At 40.1% G+C, this 14,652-nt stretch overlaps 1 protein-coding gene across 2 annotated transcripts in view; it reads left to right on the top strand.

Annotated features, from left to right (window-relative positions):
- Aass (aminoadipate-semialdehyde synthase) overlaps nucleotides 1–13,155 on the top strand; it is a 58,553-nt gene extending 45,398 nt beyond the window's left edge. For both annotated transcript variants that reach the window (XM_055608188.1, XM_055608189.1), the window contains exons 18-24: nucleotides 6–146; nucleotides 4,878–5,045; nucleotides 6,587–6,682; nucleotides 8,902–9,017; nucleotides 9,665–9,753; nucleotides 10,244–10,420; nucleotides 12,493–13,155. In XM_055608188.1, coding sequence (XP_055464163.1) covers nucleotides 6–146; nucleotides 4,878–5,045; nucleotides 6,587–6,682; nucleotides 8,902–9,017; nucleotides 9,665–9,753; nucleotides 10,244–10,420; nucleotides 12,493–12,611 — 906 coding nt within the window. In that variant the 3' untranslated portion in view covers nucleotides 12,612–13,155. The remainder of the gene's footprint in view (nucleotides 1–5; nucleotides 147–4,877; nucleotides 5,046–6,586; nucleotides 6,683–8,901; nucleotides 9,018–9,664; nucleotides 9,754–10,243; nucleotides 10,421–12,492) is intronic.
- Nucleotides 13,156–14,652: the final 1,497 nt, after the last annotated feature.

The following is a 14,652-nucleotide window of genomic DNA, read 5'->3' as shown; positions in this document are numbered from 1 at the left end:
TTCAGGTTGAGTCTTACGTCTCCTACTGTGGTGGCCTTCCAGCCCCTGAACATTCAGACAATCCCTTGCGATATAAATTCAGCTGGAGTCCAGTGGGAGTCTTGATGAACGTAATGCAACCTGCTAGCTATCTGCTCAATGGAAAGGTAGCATAATCAGCAAAGGCTGGAAAAATGTCCATCCCCATTGATTATGATGCTTATGTTCATACATTATAAGAAAGAAAAGAGTGAACAAGGGATGTGAGCAAGGCGTTGAAATCAGAAGGCCTGGCTTTGTGCTCTAGTTCAGCCACTGCTGCCTCCTTTTCTGACAACAGGATCATAATAGTGACTTTGCAGCCTTTGTGATGTGAATTAGTGAAGCCAGGTAGCTTAGGATCTTCCTAACAGCATTGGCAAATATTAGCTGCAGAGAGAACTCAGTGCTCTGGAGAGCCCAGGAAAGGCAACAATTCATTTCTGGCTGCAGAACTGTATTTGTTGAATTTGACTTACCCTCCTCTCCCCTTTCATCCTGAACTCACTTGCTAAAATGGAGGGTTTTCTTACTTTTTTTTTTTTCTGACATTGGAGGATTTGAAGAGAAAGCATGATGCTTTTCCTTTCTCTGCTAAAGTGTTACTTTTTCAAGGTCTTGTTCAGATTTCCTCTTGTAGAGTTTCTTGACCACTCCAGCCTTTGTTCACAGTTCTTTTGTCTGAACTCAATCAGAGTGTCTGACACTTAGAAACTTGGATTGTCTGTGTCTAAGAATTTTCAGTGATTCGAGTCTGTAGATCTGTTCCCGAATCTTTACTGTTAAACTTCTTTAAAATGTCTCTTATATTCTTGTCCTTCTCTCCTCTCTGCCACCATCTCCTCTGCCACTTTCACCCTCAGCCACACAGTAGGCTTTAACAGAACTCACAGAACATGATGATGAAGATAGGTGACCTTTCTTCCTCTGGCTTAACATTGAAGCCTTAAACTTTTCTAGTGATTAGAAAGGAGCCTGAGAATAAGAACATATCCTGTGTGCCGTATCCTTGTGAGTTCTAGTCATTGGTATTGTTCTGACTTCTAACAAATATGACTCCCTCCCACGTGTCTGGGGGCAGTGACTAGTCTCTCAGTTCTGCCCCTTCACAGATGGTGGTATAATTCCCACCCTCGAATTGTGGGAAATTCATGCATGTGGAAGGAAGAAGCCTCTACTCCTTTTTTAAAAAATCAAGAGTCACTGACTATTCCTTCTGCCCATAGCTGTCCTAGCACAGCTTTCAGAAGATGTGCTCACATCAGGATCCTCCTGTGTTAATATCCTTTTGAAAATACTGGTCCAGAAATAGGCGAAACCAAGAAGTTCGTGTGATACAGTAGAAAGAACGCAGGCTGTGAGTCAGGTGAATATGCTCAGATCTGCTTGTGTGTGACTCACAGTCTGGTTTTACTTCTGAAAATAAATGTATACTTAGCATTGATTAAAAGCAAGCATATAAGGCACCAGAAAGACTGAGGGTCCCAAGTAAATAATGACCTATACATTCACCACGTTAAGTTTCTCATCAGTTTAGTGATCAAGCTTATGTTAATCCTAAAGATGGGAGAACTGACCCAAATCATCATGGTCATATTAATTAAACTAAGCAATGAATTAAAGCAACCTTTCTAATTTGTGTCCATGAGCTCCCTCCTCCTAAGGCAGCATTCAAAAGGTCAGCATTGGGTATGAGAAAGACAAGGTTTTTGTAGCTCAAGGATGGGGTGTTTCTGGTGAGGGAATTGGTGGGAAAAATTAGGTTACAGGAGCAGAACATAGGCCTAGTAAGTTAGCCATGATGACCTTCCAAAACAAAGACATGATAGCAAAGGTGGTTATAACAAGGTAGTCAGAACAACCTTTTGAAACACAGGTAGGGTTCAAGATGGTCATAATAACTCTTTGAAACAAAGGCATAGCTGCCATTTCCTGGAACAGGCCGTGCAGGACCATTTGTAGTTCAGGTTACAGCTGGAGAATAGCCCAATGCTTCAGAAACAGGTTTAATCATGAACAGGAATGAAGCTAGGTTGTCTTTACTAGAAGACAACTTCCAAGGCCAAGATAAAGGCAGGGCGGTTCATCACTCAGTTGGAGTATTTGTTCTAGGATAGATACCTGTAATTCTCATTGGTCGGACGATTATGTTTGCAAAAAAGAATTGACTTCAGAGAAGCCTTCCACCAAAACACACGAGCTGTGCTGCTGTCGGGGGTGGATCTGGAGCACAAGTATTGTCTGAGCAGAGAGAAACACATGTTCTCTGCAAAATGGATAGATGCATTTTTATGTCTTCATTGACGTTCTTAATAAAATGTTGAACTGGATAGGGCCTACTTTTGAGCCTATGACACTGGACATTGCCTACTGCTATCAAATGCTGGGAAGCGTGACTATGGAAGAGTCTTAAATGGCTCATCTTTTCTGCCCGTTAGTAAGTTAAAACGCAGGAAAAATCTTGAGTGTGACAGGTAGCGGTAGAGAAGATCTCAAACAGCAGACAGAATCAGTCCGTGAAGAGAAGCTTACCAATGGTGATGAGCCACAGCACACAGCAGGGCACTGAGAGAAAAACCCTCTGCAAAGTGGGTGTGTGATGGGGGAGCCATGGCAGTTCCAAATTCAGTTTCTTCATGAGAGGCTAATACTGGGAGAGACGTCTAGCAGGTTTTAAGCTTCTGGTCGGGAGAGTGATGAAGAAGCTAGCATCCTGGAAAGAAGAAGACGCCAGCAATCTTGAAAGTTCAAAATCTTTATTACCTAACTATGTCCCCTCTCCCTATCTGTCTGCTTATTAGGGCATCTTTCTAGCTCTTAGTTCCTCATACCCACACTGTTAACTTGGGATTAGATCCACTGACTGTTAGTTTTTCTAAATAAATCACTAGCAGTCAGTTTAAATTACTTGATTTTATTTACAAGAATTACATGAAACCAGATGATTTATTTTACGTTGGATTTTTTTTTCTGTTTTCTAATTATGTAGGGTCTTAACACATAGTCTAGGCTGGCCTTAAACTTTTAGCAATTCTCCTGCTTCAGCCTTACAAATACAGGGATTATAGTTTGGTTTTTTTTGTTTTTGTTTTTTTTACTACAACACCTGACAGCTTGTTTTCTTCAAAATTTGTCCTGCTCTTCAATTAAAGAAGCAGGACTTCAGAATTGCCTTAGGTTACCTTAGGAAACCTTAGGTTACAGAAGAGAGATGGGTATAGAGACCTGGCATGTGGCTCCTTTATTAGGTTGTTTTTAAAGCTAGAATCCTATTAGAAGAAATTCAATACAGTCCAAAGAAGGCACTCTGAGCAAATTAAATGGGAAGCATTCACATTCTTTGGAATCTTCCGGATTCCAGAAGGTCCTGTGCAAGTGACCTTTTCAACTAAAAAGGTCTCACCTGATACATTCTATGTAGAGTGGAACCCTTTTCTTCTGGGCCCTCAGTTGTGTATAAGTTAGTTTCCATTTTCACTCTCACACCTTGGTACAGGTGAACTCATCAGCAAATGGTTCTGGCACCATTGCATTTAGCCCGTTTTCCTTTGGGAAAAATCCTTCTGAATCCTGGCAAGTCCCTCATGCAGTCTTGGTTTGTGCAGCTTTAGAAACACAGTCAAATTGTTTCCAACAGGACAAAGTCCAGCTTGACAGCAACCTCTGCTCCAATCTTATCATTCCAGAATGTTTTATCTGAAGGACAACCAGACTTCAAGCTCTAATAGGAAATGTAATACTTTAAAGTTAAACATGAAACAGTGTCTCCTCGCAATTTGGAAGTGTGCTGGGGAGGGATAGGAGGCTCTAGGGAATCAAGGCCTAGCTTCTCACAAGCAGTGAATTGTATGTGAGCGTCACTATGTAGTTGCTGCATTGTCTCTGTTGTGAAGGGAGGTTTCTTTCTGCTGCCTCTTCAGCCACCTCCAACACATACGCATTCAGTAAATGTTTTCTCCCTCCAATGAATGAAGAGTGAGAAGAAGATGTGAATTGTGTCTCATTTATCGCTTTTCTATTCTCTCCACAATTTGTGTGATCTCTGGCACATACATAATGGTATTCAGTAAATGAGAGGTGGGTGAATGAAAAGTGCAAGACTAGTGCCGAGTTCAGAAGAGATGAGAGAAAAGGAAAGAAGATTGACATTCCTATCAGAGCATACAAGCCACTCAATGCACATTTGATGTCATTATATTACAAAAGAGCAAAACAAAACAAAACCAATCAACCAACCAACCAACCTACCTACCAACCAACCTACCAAACAGCCTAATGCAGTACAATACTAATTTTTTAATTTTAATTTTATATTAATTACAATTAATTCACTTTGTATCCCAGCTGTAGCCCACTCCCTCATCCCCTCCAATCTCATCCTTCCTCCCTCATCTCCTCCCAAGCCCACTGATAGGGGAGGTCCTCCTCCCCTTCCATCTGACCCTAGCTTATCAGGGTTCATCAGGACTGGCTGCATTGTCCTCCTCTGTGGCCTGGCAAGGCTGCTCCCTCCTCAGGGGGAGGTGGTCAAAGAGACAGCTGCTGAGTTCATGTCAGAAACAGTCCCTGTTCCCATTACTAGGGAACTCATTTGGATACTGAGCTGCCAGCACAATACTATTTTAACCAAGAACTAATGGAAAACAAAACCTTTGTTTAGAAAATAACGTGTATTAGGCTTTAGAAGTTTGGGGAAAAGCCCAGCAAGTTATTCCAAAAGGAACAGCTTGGCTGATGTCTCAATCACAATTTCATTGATGTTTTTCAGAGCTCTGTCAGTTTCTTTTGTATAAATAATGCAAATGAACCCAGCGGAAACAAACTGTTGTGAACCTCAGCTTTTTTTCAATCTTCCTCAGGTTGTAAATGTGACAGGAGGAGTCTCTTTTCTCAGCTCTGTCACATCCATGGATTACTTCCCAGGCCTAAACTTGGAAGGGTATCCTAACAGAGATAGTACAAAATATGCTGAAATTTATGGTATTCCATCTGCGCACACAGTGTTGAGAGGAACACTGAGATACAAGGTAAGTACTATATTTTAAACACATTGTTAGTTATGTTATAAGTAGTGTGTAGTCTTATTTTTCTAACAATTAAAATGAGAAACCAAGTTGAAGTTTATTTTTTTTTCAGAAATCTTTATTAAGTTAGTTCCTTCACAACGTCATACTTTTATATAATTTATTCTGGTTATACTCTTTCTCTAGTCACTATTTTTTCTGTAGTACTCTTTCTGACAACCTTTTACCCACTCCCTTACCCACTCATTTCCCCACTTGTCCCTTTGCAAGATTTATGATTTATTTTTGTTGTGTGGCTCATTTAGTTTAATCATGGCTGTTTGCGTGACTGCTGGATTGGGAGTCTCTTCTCTGTGCTCTGCCGCTCCTATAGTCTTCCTCCTCCTCTTCTGCAGTGTCTCAAGAGCTGTGGAGGGAGGGAGCAAAAGTCTCTTTTGGGTGTGAATACTCAACTTCCTCTTATTCTCTTCCTCCTGTGCAGCTATGACACTGTCTCCATCACACTTCACTATTTAAAAAAATATATATTTTTATTAAAAGTATTAGGAGACCCAACTCAAAATAGTGAATTTACTGTATGGTCTAGTTGAGGATTGGGAGCATGTAGGAGGCCAGCTTTAAGTATACCTGGATTTGAGCATTTAGTTTCTTGGTCTTGCCAGAGTTACAGGGTCTCAGCTTTCATGCAATACCAGGTGGGTGCTGACTTCCTATTATGGCCTGTTAGGTTCAAATCCTTCTTTCTCCAAGAGCGAAAAGTATAAATTTCGTTTTGTTAGTGGCATCATTTGAAACACATGGATTGGGGCTAGGGGAAGTGACAGGGTTAGAGGGACTTCTCAAGAACAAATCTGCAATGTTTTCTTAACCGTGAAATAGGGACTTAAATTGATCACATGTGAGAAGTTACAAGTATGTTCAAAATGAGAAAACCAGGTAACAGAGACATGTAACAGGTAGCATGACAGCCTTCTTTTCCTGTTCTGTACACATATCTTCATTGTAGGGTGTATTCCCTGCTCAGTGTGTGTGTGTGTGTGTGTGTGTGTGTGTGTGTGTGTGTGCATGAATTAGTATTCCTCCCTTCACAAGAAAGCTAAATAGAAAGAGCTAGGTTGATAGGGTATTTTCCTGGAATGCAAGAGGCCCTGTATGTTATCCTTAGCACTTAAAATACATAATAGTACGATAAAGAAAGATTATAGCTGACTGTTCCATTAAATAATGATCTGTTAAGCTGTATTATAAAATTCACCAGAAAATTATCCCTTATGCTGCCTGAACATACCACATAACATAGTACTGAGAAAATGAAAAAGGACTCATTTACAAAATCTTTTATGTAAACCAGTTGAATTATCATGACACTGTTAATTTTAATCAGCAATGAAGATTATTTCTGAATGAGTTATAAAAATAAAATGCTCCTTTAAAAAAAAGGTTAATTAGTTGTAAAGGTAAATCCTTCTTCAAAAAAAAGAAGCTAAAAATTAATTTCTTTTCAGAGGGAAAAATATTCACTTGCTTATTAATTCTTGCTTCAGGGATATTCCAAAGCTTTGAATGGATTTGTAAAGTTGGGACTCATCAACAGAGAAGCATACCCTGCCCTCCGACCTGAGGCCAACCCTCTCACCTGGGTGAGTATCTCAGAAATCTGGGCCGTCTGCTGCACACACACCTTCTGATCTGACCAGGTGTGATCTCTGCTCTGTACCAGCCAAAGCATCCCTTCTCTAGCTGGAGTAAGAGGATGAGGCCTCATGAGCATCTCCTTCCCGTTCAGCACTTTGCGAGGATGCTTGCTGAGAGATCTTGCCAGTCCTCGGGCTGTGGCATTTATGATCATGGGTAATAAGTTTGTTACTCAGTTTTAGGCATTTCCATGTTATACCCAAATCCAAGGAAGCAGGTTTCTCCCCGTGGGCTGTTGCAGGATGCTGTTATAGTCTAGAAAACAAGCAACAGACTTATTTATCTTCCTGAACAAAACTCAAGTCCAAGGGGATCAAGGACCTCAATATAAAACCAGATACACCAAGTCTGCTAGGGGAGAAAGTGGATAAAAGCCTTGAACTCATTGGCACAGGAGACAACTTCCTGATCAGAACACCAACAGCACAAGCTGTAAGATCAACAATCAATGAATGGGACTGCTTGAAACTGAAAAGCTTCTGTAAGGCAAAAGAAATTTTCAATAGAATGAAATGACAGTCTACAGATTGGGAAAAGATCTTCACCAATTCTATATTTGACAAAGGACTAATATCCAGAATATATAAAGAATTCAAGAAATTAAACACCAACAAACCAAATAATACAAACAAACAAATGGAATACAGAGCTAAACAGAATTCTCAACAGAGGAATCTTGAGTGGTAGAGAAGAACATAAAGAAATGCTCAGCATCCTTAGTCATCAGGGAAATGCAAATCAAAACAACTCTGAGATTCTATATTACACCTGTCAGAGTAGCTAAGATGAAAAAACTCAAGTGACAACACATGCTGGAGAGGATATGGAGAAAGGGGAACCCTCCTCCATTGATGGTAGGAGTGCAAACCACTTTGAAAATCCATCTGGAGCTTTCTCAGAAAACTGCAAATAGCTATACCTCAAGACCCAGCTATACCACTCCTGAGCATACACACGAAAGATGGTCAACCATACAAGAAGACATTTGCTGAACTATGTTCACAGCAGCTTTATTTGTAATAGCCAGAATCTGGAAACAACCTCGATGTCACTCAACCAAAGAATGGATAAAGAAACTGTGCACATTTACACAATGGAATACTACTCAGACATTAAAAAGAGGAAATCATGAAATTTGCAAGCAAATGGATGGAACTAGAAAAGATCATCCTGAGTAAGGTTGACCCAGGAAGACACACATGGTATATACTCACTTATAAGTGGATTTTAGTCATATAGTACAAGATAGACATATTACAATTCACAGACCCCAAGATAAGCCCGATGGGCATCTTGGGCTTCATATCAGCCCAGTAGTTAAAGGAATGGGGGATATCTCTCACATGGACTATGTTGCCTGCTTCTTGATCACTTCTGCCTGATGGGACTTTCCTACAAGGCCAAACTCAGCCCTCATGTGCATAGAGGAGATGTGGTGTCTGGATGGGGGGGGGGGTACCCTCTTCTGAGGAATAGGGGAGAGGGGTTGCAGAAGGGAGGGTAGGACTGGGAGGAAAAGAGGAAGAGGCCTATAACTGAGATGTAAATTGAATTAATTTAGAAATCAACTAAGTGCGAACCATGCTGTACAATAAAAAAAAAAAAATGAAAAGAAAAAGAAGAAAAGAAAAAGAAATGAGAAAAATCTATGGCCGCTCTTTTAAGTGTTCTTTTGAAATTTGATTCTCTGCAAGGTATTTCTCAACTATTGAAGCTACAAAAGAACTCTGGTTGCCAGTGGAAACCACAACAGTAAAGCCCTTGTACTTTAACCTGCTCCACATTGATTGCTCCAGGGTATAGGGGTGGGGAGGGTGCAGGTGGTGGGCACGACTGAAAAAGTGATGGAAAGATACACGAGCAGAGAGTACATCAGTGTTTCTCCTTTTTAGCATTGAGTGTGTAATAGACACTGTTCTGGAATTTCATGCACTTGTGATGTCAAGATATTGTATGTATATATGTATAAAATATATGTATAAAAATATATGTATGCATATATTTATACACATATCATTTGTGTTTTAATTTTTTATTTTAATTATTTCTAGCATACTTCTGAGGTATATTTGGTGTCTGATGTCCTGTTAGAATTATTTCTCAGATAACTGATGTTTTACTACTTACATAATTAAACTTTTTTCATGTTCATTTTTCCAATCAGAAACAACTTCTGTGTGATCTCGTTGGGATTTCCCGCTCGTCTTCATGTGAGGAGCTTAAGGAAGTAGTCTTTACAAAGTTGGGAGGGGACAGTAGCCAGCTGGAGGCTGCTGAATGGTATGCACTCATCTTTTCATTTAGACCAAAACACGTTGGACAAATGATTAAAGACTTAGCCATTTCTGGCTAAAGAAAGGCTATGACTCATACACTTTGTACTTGTGTTTGATTAGTTAGCTGTTTATTAGCTAATTAATGCTCATTAGTTGGTCTTATATACAGATTATAATTTATTGTTCTAATATTGGAATAAAAAGTAAGTAAGTGAAAAAAGCTGATAGCAATTATGACCTGGAAAGCATTTATTTTTGAAGCATTTTTTCAGTCTGTTTCTGGATAAATTGGGATTTCTCTGATTTTCTGTAGCAGATTTTCTGAGTGTTTCCTAACGATTGCAGACTATTCATTTATGTGACTGTGATATATCATTCAGACAGGTATACATAATGTGAGACAACTTACCTACAAATTAACTCTTAAAATTCCATAAATGAACTTGCAATATATCATCTCTGCTCTACGAAGCAGTGTCTCAAGGAACCTTGGGAGATTGCAAAGTTAAGGCAATCCTGTTCCTATCATTTTTCAGTTTAGGAGAATCTTAGAACCTGTGGGTCGACTCCTAAGGGCCCAGGGCTCTTTCCTGCTCCCCCAAGATAAACGTGCCTAGGTTGTGAACTAACAGCAGCACCTGTGCTTTTCAGGTTGGGCTTACTGGGAGACGAGCAAGTCCCTCAGGCAGAGTCCATTGTGGATGCGTTCTCCAAGCACTTGGTCTCAAAGCTCTCCTATGGTAGGTCATGTTTTTTTCTCAAAACCTTGCTGAAAAAGAGTCACGAGTCAGCTTGGCCGGAGGATCAGTTCCAAGAGCAGCAGCCATGCAGTAGGAAGGGAGAAGTGTGAGAAGGGGAAAGGCTCTGGGCTTGAGGCAATAATAGAAAAATTGTCAGGAAATTGTGAATTCAGGAACTATTGGAAGGAGAAAAAGAGTTTTGGGTTTACTGTATCAGGTAAATACCAGGGCAGTATTTTAGGAGCAATTGTCTGTCTCCCAGAACAATGCCCTGTCACACCAACCACATTGTTTGATACTGAGAAAGGAACATGGTCAAAGTTTTCATTTCTTTGAGGTTTTCACTTGATCTTCCAGTGAAAAGCATAACAAATAGTCATCTAAAGATCACATGTAATAGGACGGGAAAATTGGAAGGGCAGAGAACTTGAAGTACAGTAATAGTTGAGCTAGGATGATGGTGATTTAAAATGCCTGTATTTATTTCGAGGCCCCAAGGAAAAGGATATGATTGTGATGAGAGACAGTTTTGGCATAAGACATCCCTCTGGACACCTAGAAACTAAGACCATCGACCTTGTGGTTTATGGAGACTTCAATGGTTTCTCAGCAATGGCTAAAACTGTGGGGTTACCAACGGCCATGGCAGCCAAAATGTTGCTTGATGGTAAGTTCCATTTGCCTCAGGGCCACATCTGTCTGTTTCTTCATTATCCTCAAGTCACTCAGTGCCTGGACACCAAATACTTTGCTTTATTGAAAATGAGCCATCTTGCTGGCTCTTTGACCTCCCCACCCCTGAGGGAGGAGCAGCCTTGCTAGGCCACAGAAGAGGACATTGCAGCCAGTCCTGAAGAGACCTGATAAGCAAAGGTCAGATGGAAGGGAGGAGGACCACCCCTATCAGTGGACTTAGAGAGGGGCAGGGAGGAGATGAGGGAGGGAGGATTGGGAAAGAATGAAGGAGGGGGCTATGGCTGGGATACAAAATAAATAAACTGTAATTAATATAAAAAATAAAATTTTAATAAAAAAACGAGCCACCTTAGAGGACACCTGGCTGACGTCCACATGATGTTGAGGAAGGAGCATGGGGCCTGGTGTGGAACCAGATTTCTCTCCAGCTCATTCATCCATAGGATAGAACAGATGCAGCTCAACACGTGGAGGCCAGGGTCTCCTCATGCTTCATACAACCTGTGTAGTCTTTCCGTGGAACACCACAGAAAGCTGCTGAAACACAGAGGGTCTTCCGGGAGTGATGACTCTCCTATTTCCTTTTTACTTGCATATTTAGAGAGGGATTGCTCTGAATTAGCAGAGGGTGTTCATTTGTAGATCGTCAGAATTAGAGACTCTGATGTACTGATTCGCGAGTCTTCACATCACTGAGCAAATATTTCCAATGTGCTCCTTGACTTACGATGGGGTTTTATTATGAATAGTTATTGTTAAGTTTAAAGATACATTAAGTAGAGCGGAAGAACTGAAAAGTGTAGTTCAGCAACACAGCCCCCTGTAGAGAGTCCACTGCTTCCTTTTTGACCTTGTGGTTGACTGGTATCTGTGACTGCCTGCTACTTCCCAGCGCCATAGCACAGTGGCATAAAGTAAATCACTAGCTTGGACAAACCTCACACCCTAAGCATAATTATTGTAGTGTTTTCACGCCATTAACAAAGTTGAAAAGCATTCAGCCAAACCTTTCTACATTTTTTTCTTTATTCTTCTCTCATACAGTACAGACCAACTGCATAAAATCCTTCTTCCCCCTTTTCTGTGGGATGCCCCGAGCTCCACCTAGTATTTGGCTGTGGGTCTCTGCATCTGCTCCTGTCAGCTGATGCATGGTGCTTTTCTGATGACAGTTAGACACTGATCTATGAATACTGCAGAATATCCTTCAGAATCATTGACTTCACTTCTTTCTCTCTCTCTGTCTCTCTGTCTCTCTCTCCCTCCCTCTCTCTCTTTTTCTTCCAGTCATGATTGGTTCTCTCCTAGGTCTCTAGGCTATCCATCCAGCCTCTGGATCCCAGACCTCGAGGCAGTGTTAGGGATGAGCTCCCTCTCGTGGCAGGGGCCTAAAGTGAAACCAGACATTCGTTGGCCTCCCCCACAGCTGAGTCATCATTACCGCAGCACATCTTTCCGGCAGGACAAATTATAGGTCAAAGGTTTTGTGGCTGGGTTGCTGTCCCAGTCCCACCACCGGAAGCCTTGCCTGGTGACACAAGATGGCTGGTTCAGGCAATGTATCCTCCATTACTAGGAACTGCGCTAGGGTCACCGTAGTAGATGCCAAGGAGTTTCTGCTGCACTAGGTTTCCACATAGCCTCCCAAATGGCCTCCGGTTACAGTCATCTCTCCCATATTTCCTCCTTCATCCCAACGCCCTACACCGGATTCCTCCTGCTGCTATCTCCATCTGCCTCACTATACCCATGGAATCTATTCTATTTCCCACGCCCAGGGAGGGCCATGTTTCGGCCCCTTCTACCCTTCCTCCTCATGAGCGCTCCTTGTTACATAGCCTCTCTGGGTCTTAGTTGGGACTTCTTGTAAGGACTTAAAATTTTAATTCTCTATGCTCTTCCTTTATGGTCACATAAGACAAATTTAATAACATTTCTTTGAATATATACCATTTGGCCATGGTATGGGACTCTTGCCGTGGAAATGGACCTTTAACATCACCTTTAAAATGAAAATAAAAAAAAAAATTTTTTTTCTTTTAGGTGAAATTGAAGCCAAAGGCCTAATGGGGCCATTTACAAAGGAAATCTATGGGCCAATATTGGAGCGGATTAAAGCAGAAGGCATTGTATTTCCTACACAGAGCACAGTCAACCTATAAACGGGAATTTATTTTCTTAGGCATCGTAGCTGTCACCTTGTGTATGACAAGCACACTTGCTGATGTGCTAAAGCATGAAGCATGATATGTTTTGAGTAAATTCATGCAATGATGTTTTTGAAACCCAAATCTCTATTTTAGTAAAATTTTTGGAGTAGGATGCCAGGCATTACAGAGACCTTAAATAAGTCTCCTGTGTATTTTTTTGTGTGTATGTAAAAGTGATGATGATCATAGTTTGTTAATTTATTGTTTCTTTTTTCTTATAAGAATATATCATCAGCAGATGCAGTTGTATTATTTCTTTTTTTGCCAGAAAAAAAACTTTATGTAGTTCTATTTTTGTATTTTTCAAACTGATTCTGTTATCATGTTATTCTGTTATCATGACTAATATGGGTGCCATATCTACAAACAATTGCAAAAGTACTGTTTCATGCCTTTTGTAAAGTTATGATTTATTTAGGAAATTTTTTGAAAATCGTTTTCTCTTGAAGTTTTGGAAAAGGGAATTGATACAATAAATTCAGTCCTCATAGAAAAACTCCAGCACCCTTCCATGATTAAAAACAAAATGAGGAAACAAACAAAAATTTAAAAAAACATAACAAATCAAGAATAGAAAGAAATGCCCTTATAGAGGATAGCTATCAAAACACCACAGTTTGTATCATATTTAATGGTAAAATATTGAATGAATTTCACCTAACATCACAAGACAACACTTGCCTCAGTGATCCAACCTGTATTTCAGGGTTAGGCCAGGGTAAGTAGGCAGAGAAAGAGACCAGAAAAGAAAATAAACTCGATTTACATAGAATCTCCAAGAATTGCACAGAAAGTCTAAGATATAGTCAACAAAAATACAAAAAAGATTTGGAGTCATGAATTTGGAAAAAATGCAGATTCAGGAAGAACTTGGAGAAATTGCCTTCTCATAACTGTATGAATAAGTGAACCAAAAGTGGTTTTAGAAAAACAACATTAAGGAATTTAGAGATCAGAAGTAACATTCATGTTTATGTTCCATTGCCTTTTTTAAGTGTACTAAGACAATTAAATGAAGAAAAACAATATTTTTTCATCAAATGATAAATGAAAACATGAATATCCAGAAACAATGAAGTTAGATCATTACCTCATAGCATGTAGAAGAACCGACTAATGGCAGGTCTAAAATATTTTTTTTAAAAGACCTACTACTGTAAAAATTTTAGAACAAATCAGAATAAATCTTCATGTTTTTGAATTAGGCAATGGTTTATTAGTAATTAAAGCAAAAATCACAAGCAACACAAAAAATAGACAAACTGGACATAATAAAAATTTACAACTTTTGAGTTTCTGAGGAAACTGCTGAGAAATAAAACATCTAATATCTCTTCTAAAACCTGTAGAATCTGTATTTTTTGTAAGTCACTTATTCAAGGAATAATATGTAGCTAGACTATATAAAGAGCTGTTATAACTCAATTTGAAAAAGATAACTCAATTTTTCTTTTTTTGGAAGTCCATGATCTGTGCTGCTGTAGACTATAAGGACTAGAAAGTTTGACTACAGACTCATGGTTGAAGTGAAAGACACAGAAGGCTTCTGTGACAACTCACCCCATCTGGATTTTATATGAGTGTGTGTGGGGGGATCCGAATTCTAAGATCAAAGTTTTCACACTTGAATGGCAAATATGCTACTTACTGATCTATTTCTCCAGCCCCAACATGGAAGCAGAACAGCACCAATCATGGAAAAAATTACATCTTGTTGAATTAGCAAACTTTTGGCAAAAATTTATTTTCAGGTTGAAAGAAATACTTAGAAGGGATAGAAAAACCAAATGGAATTGAACTTGCGCAGGGAAGAAACCAGAAGAGATGTTGTAAAGCACAGGCCTGACTCCTGGGCTGGGTAGTGAGTTAGAGCTGGCCCTAGTGGCCTGGGCATGGGAGAACCAGCCTCAGGGCTTGAAAGCAGGAGAGCTGACCTGACCCTAGCAGAGACTGTGTTGGAGAGCCGCCCACATGCTAGGAGAGCAGAAGAGTC

Source organism: Psammomys obesus, unplaced genomic scaffold, assembly GCF_907164565.1.
Source record: "Psammomys obesus unplaced genomic scaffold, mPsaObe1.curated_primary_1811, whole genome shotgun sequence".
Classification (NCBI taxonomy): domain Eukaryota; kingdom Metazoa; phylum Chordata; class Mammalia; order Rodentia; family Muridae; genus Psammomys; species Psammomys obesus.
Note: the sequence above shows the minus strand (reverse complement) of the source record. Positions and strands in the feature narration are given on the sequence as shown.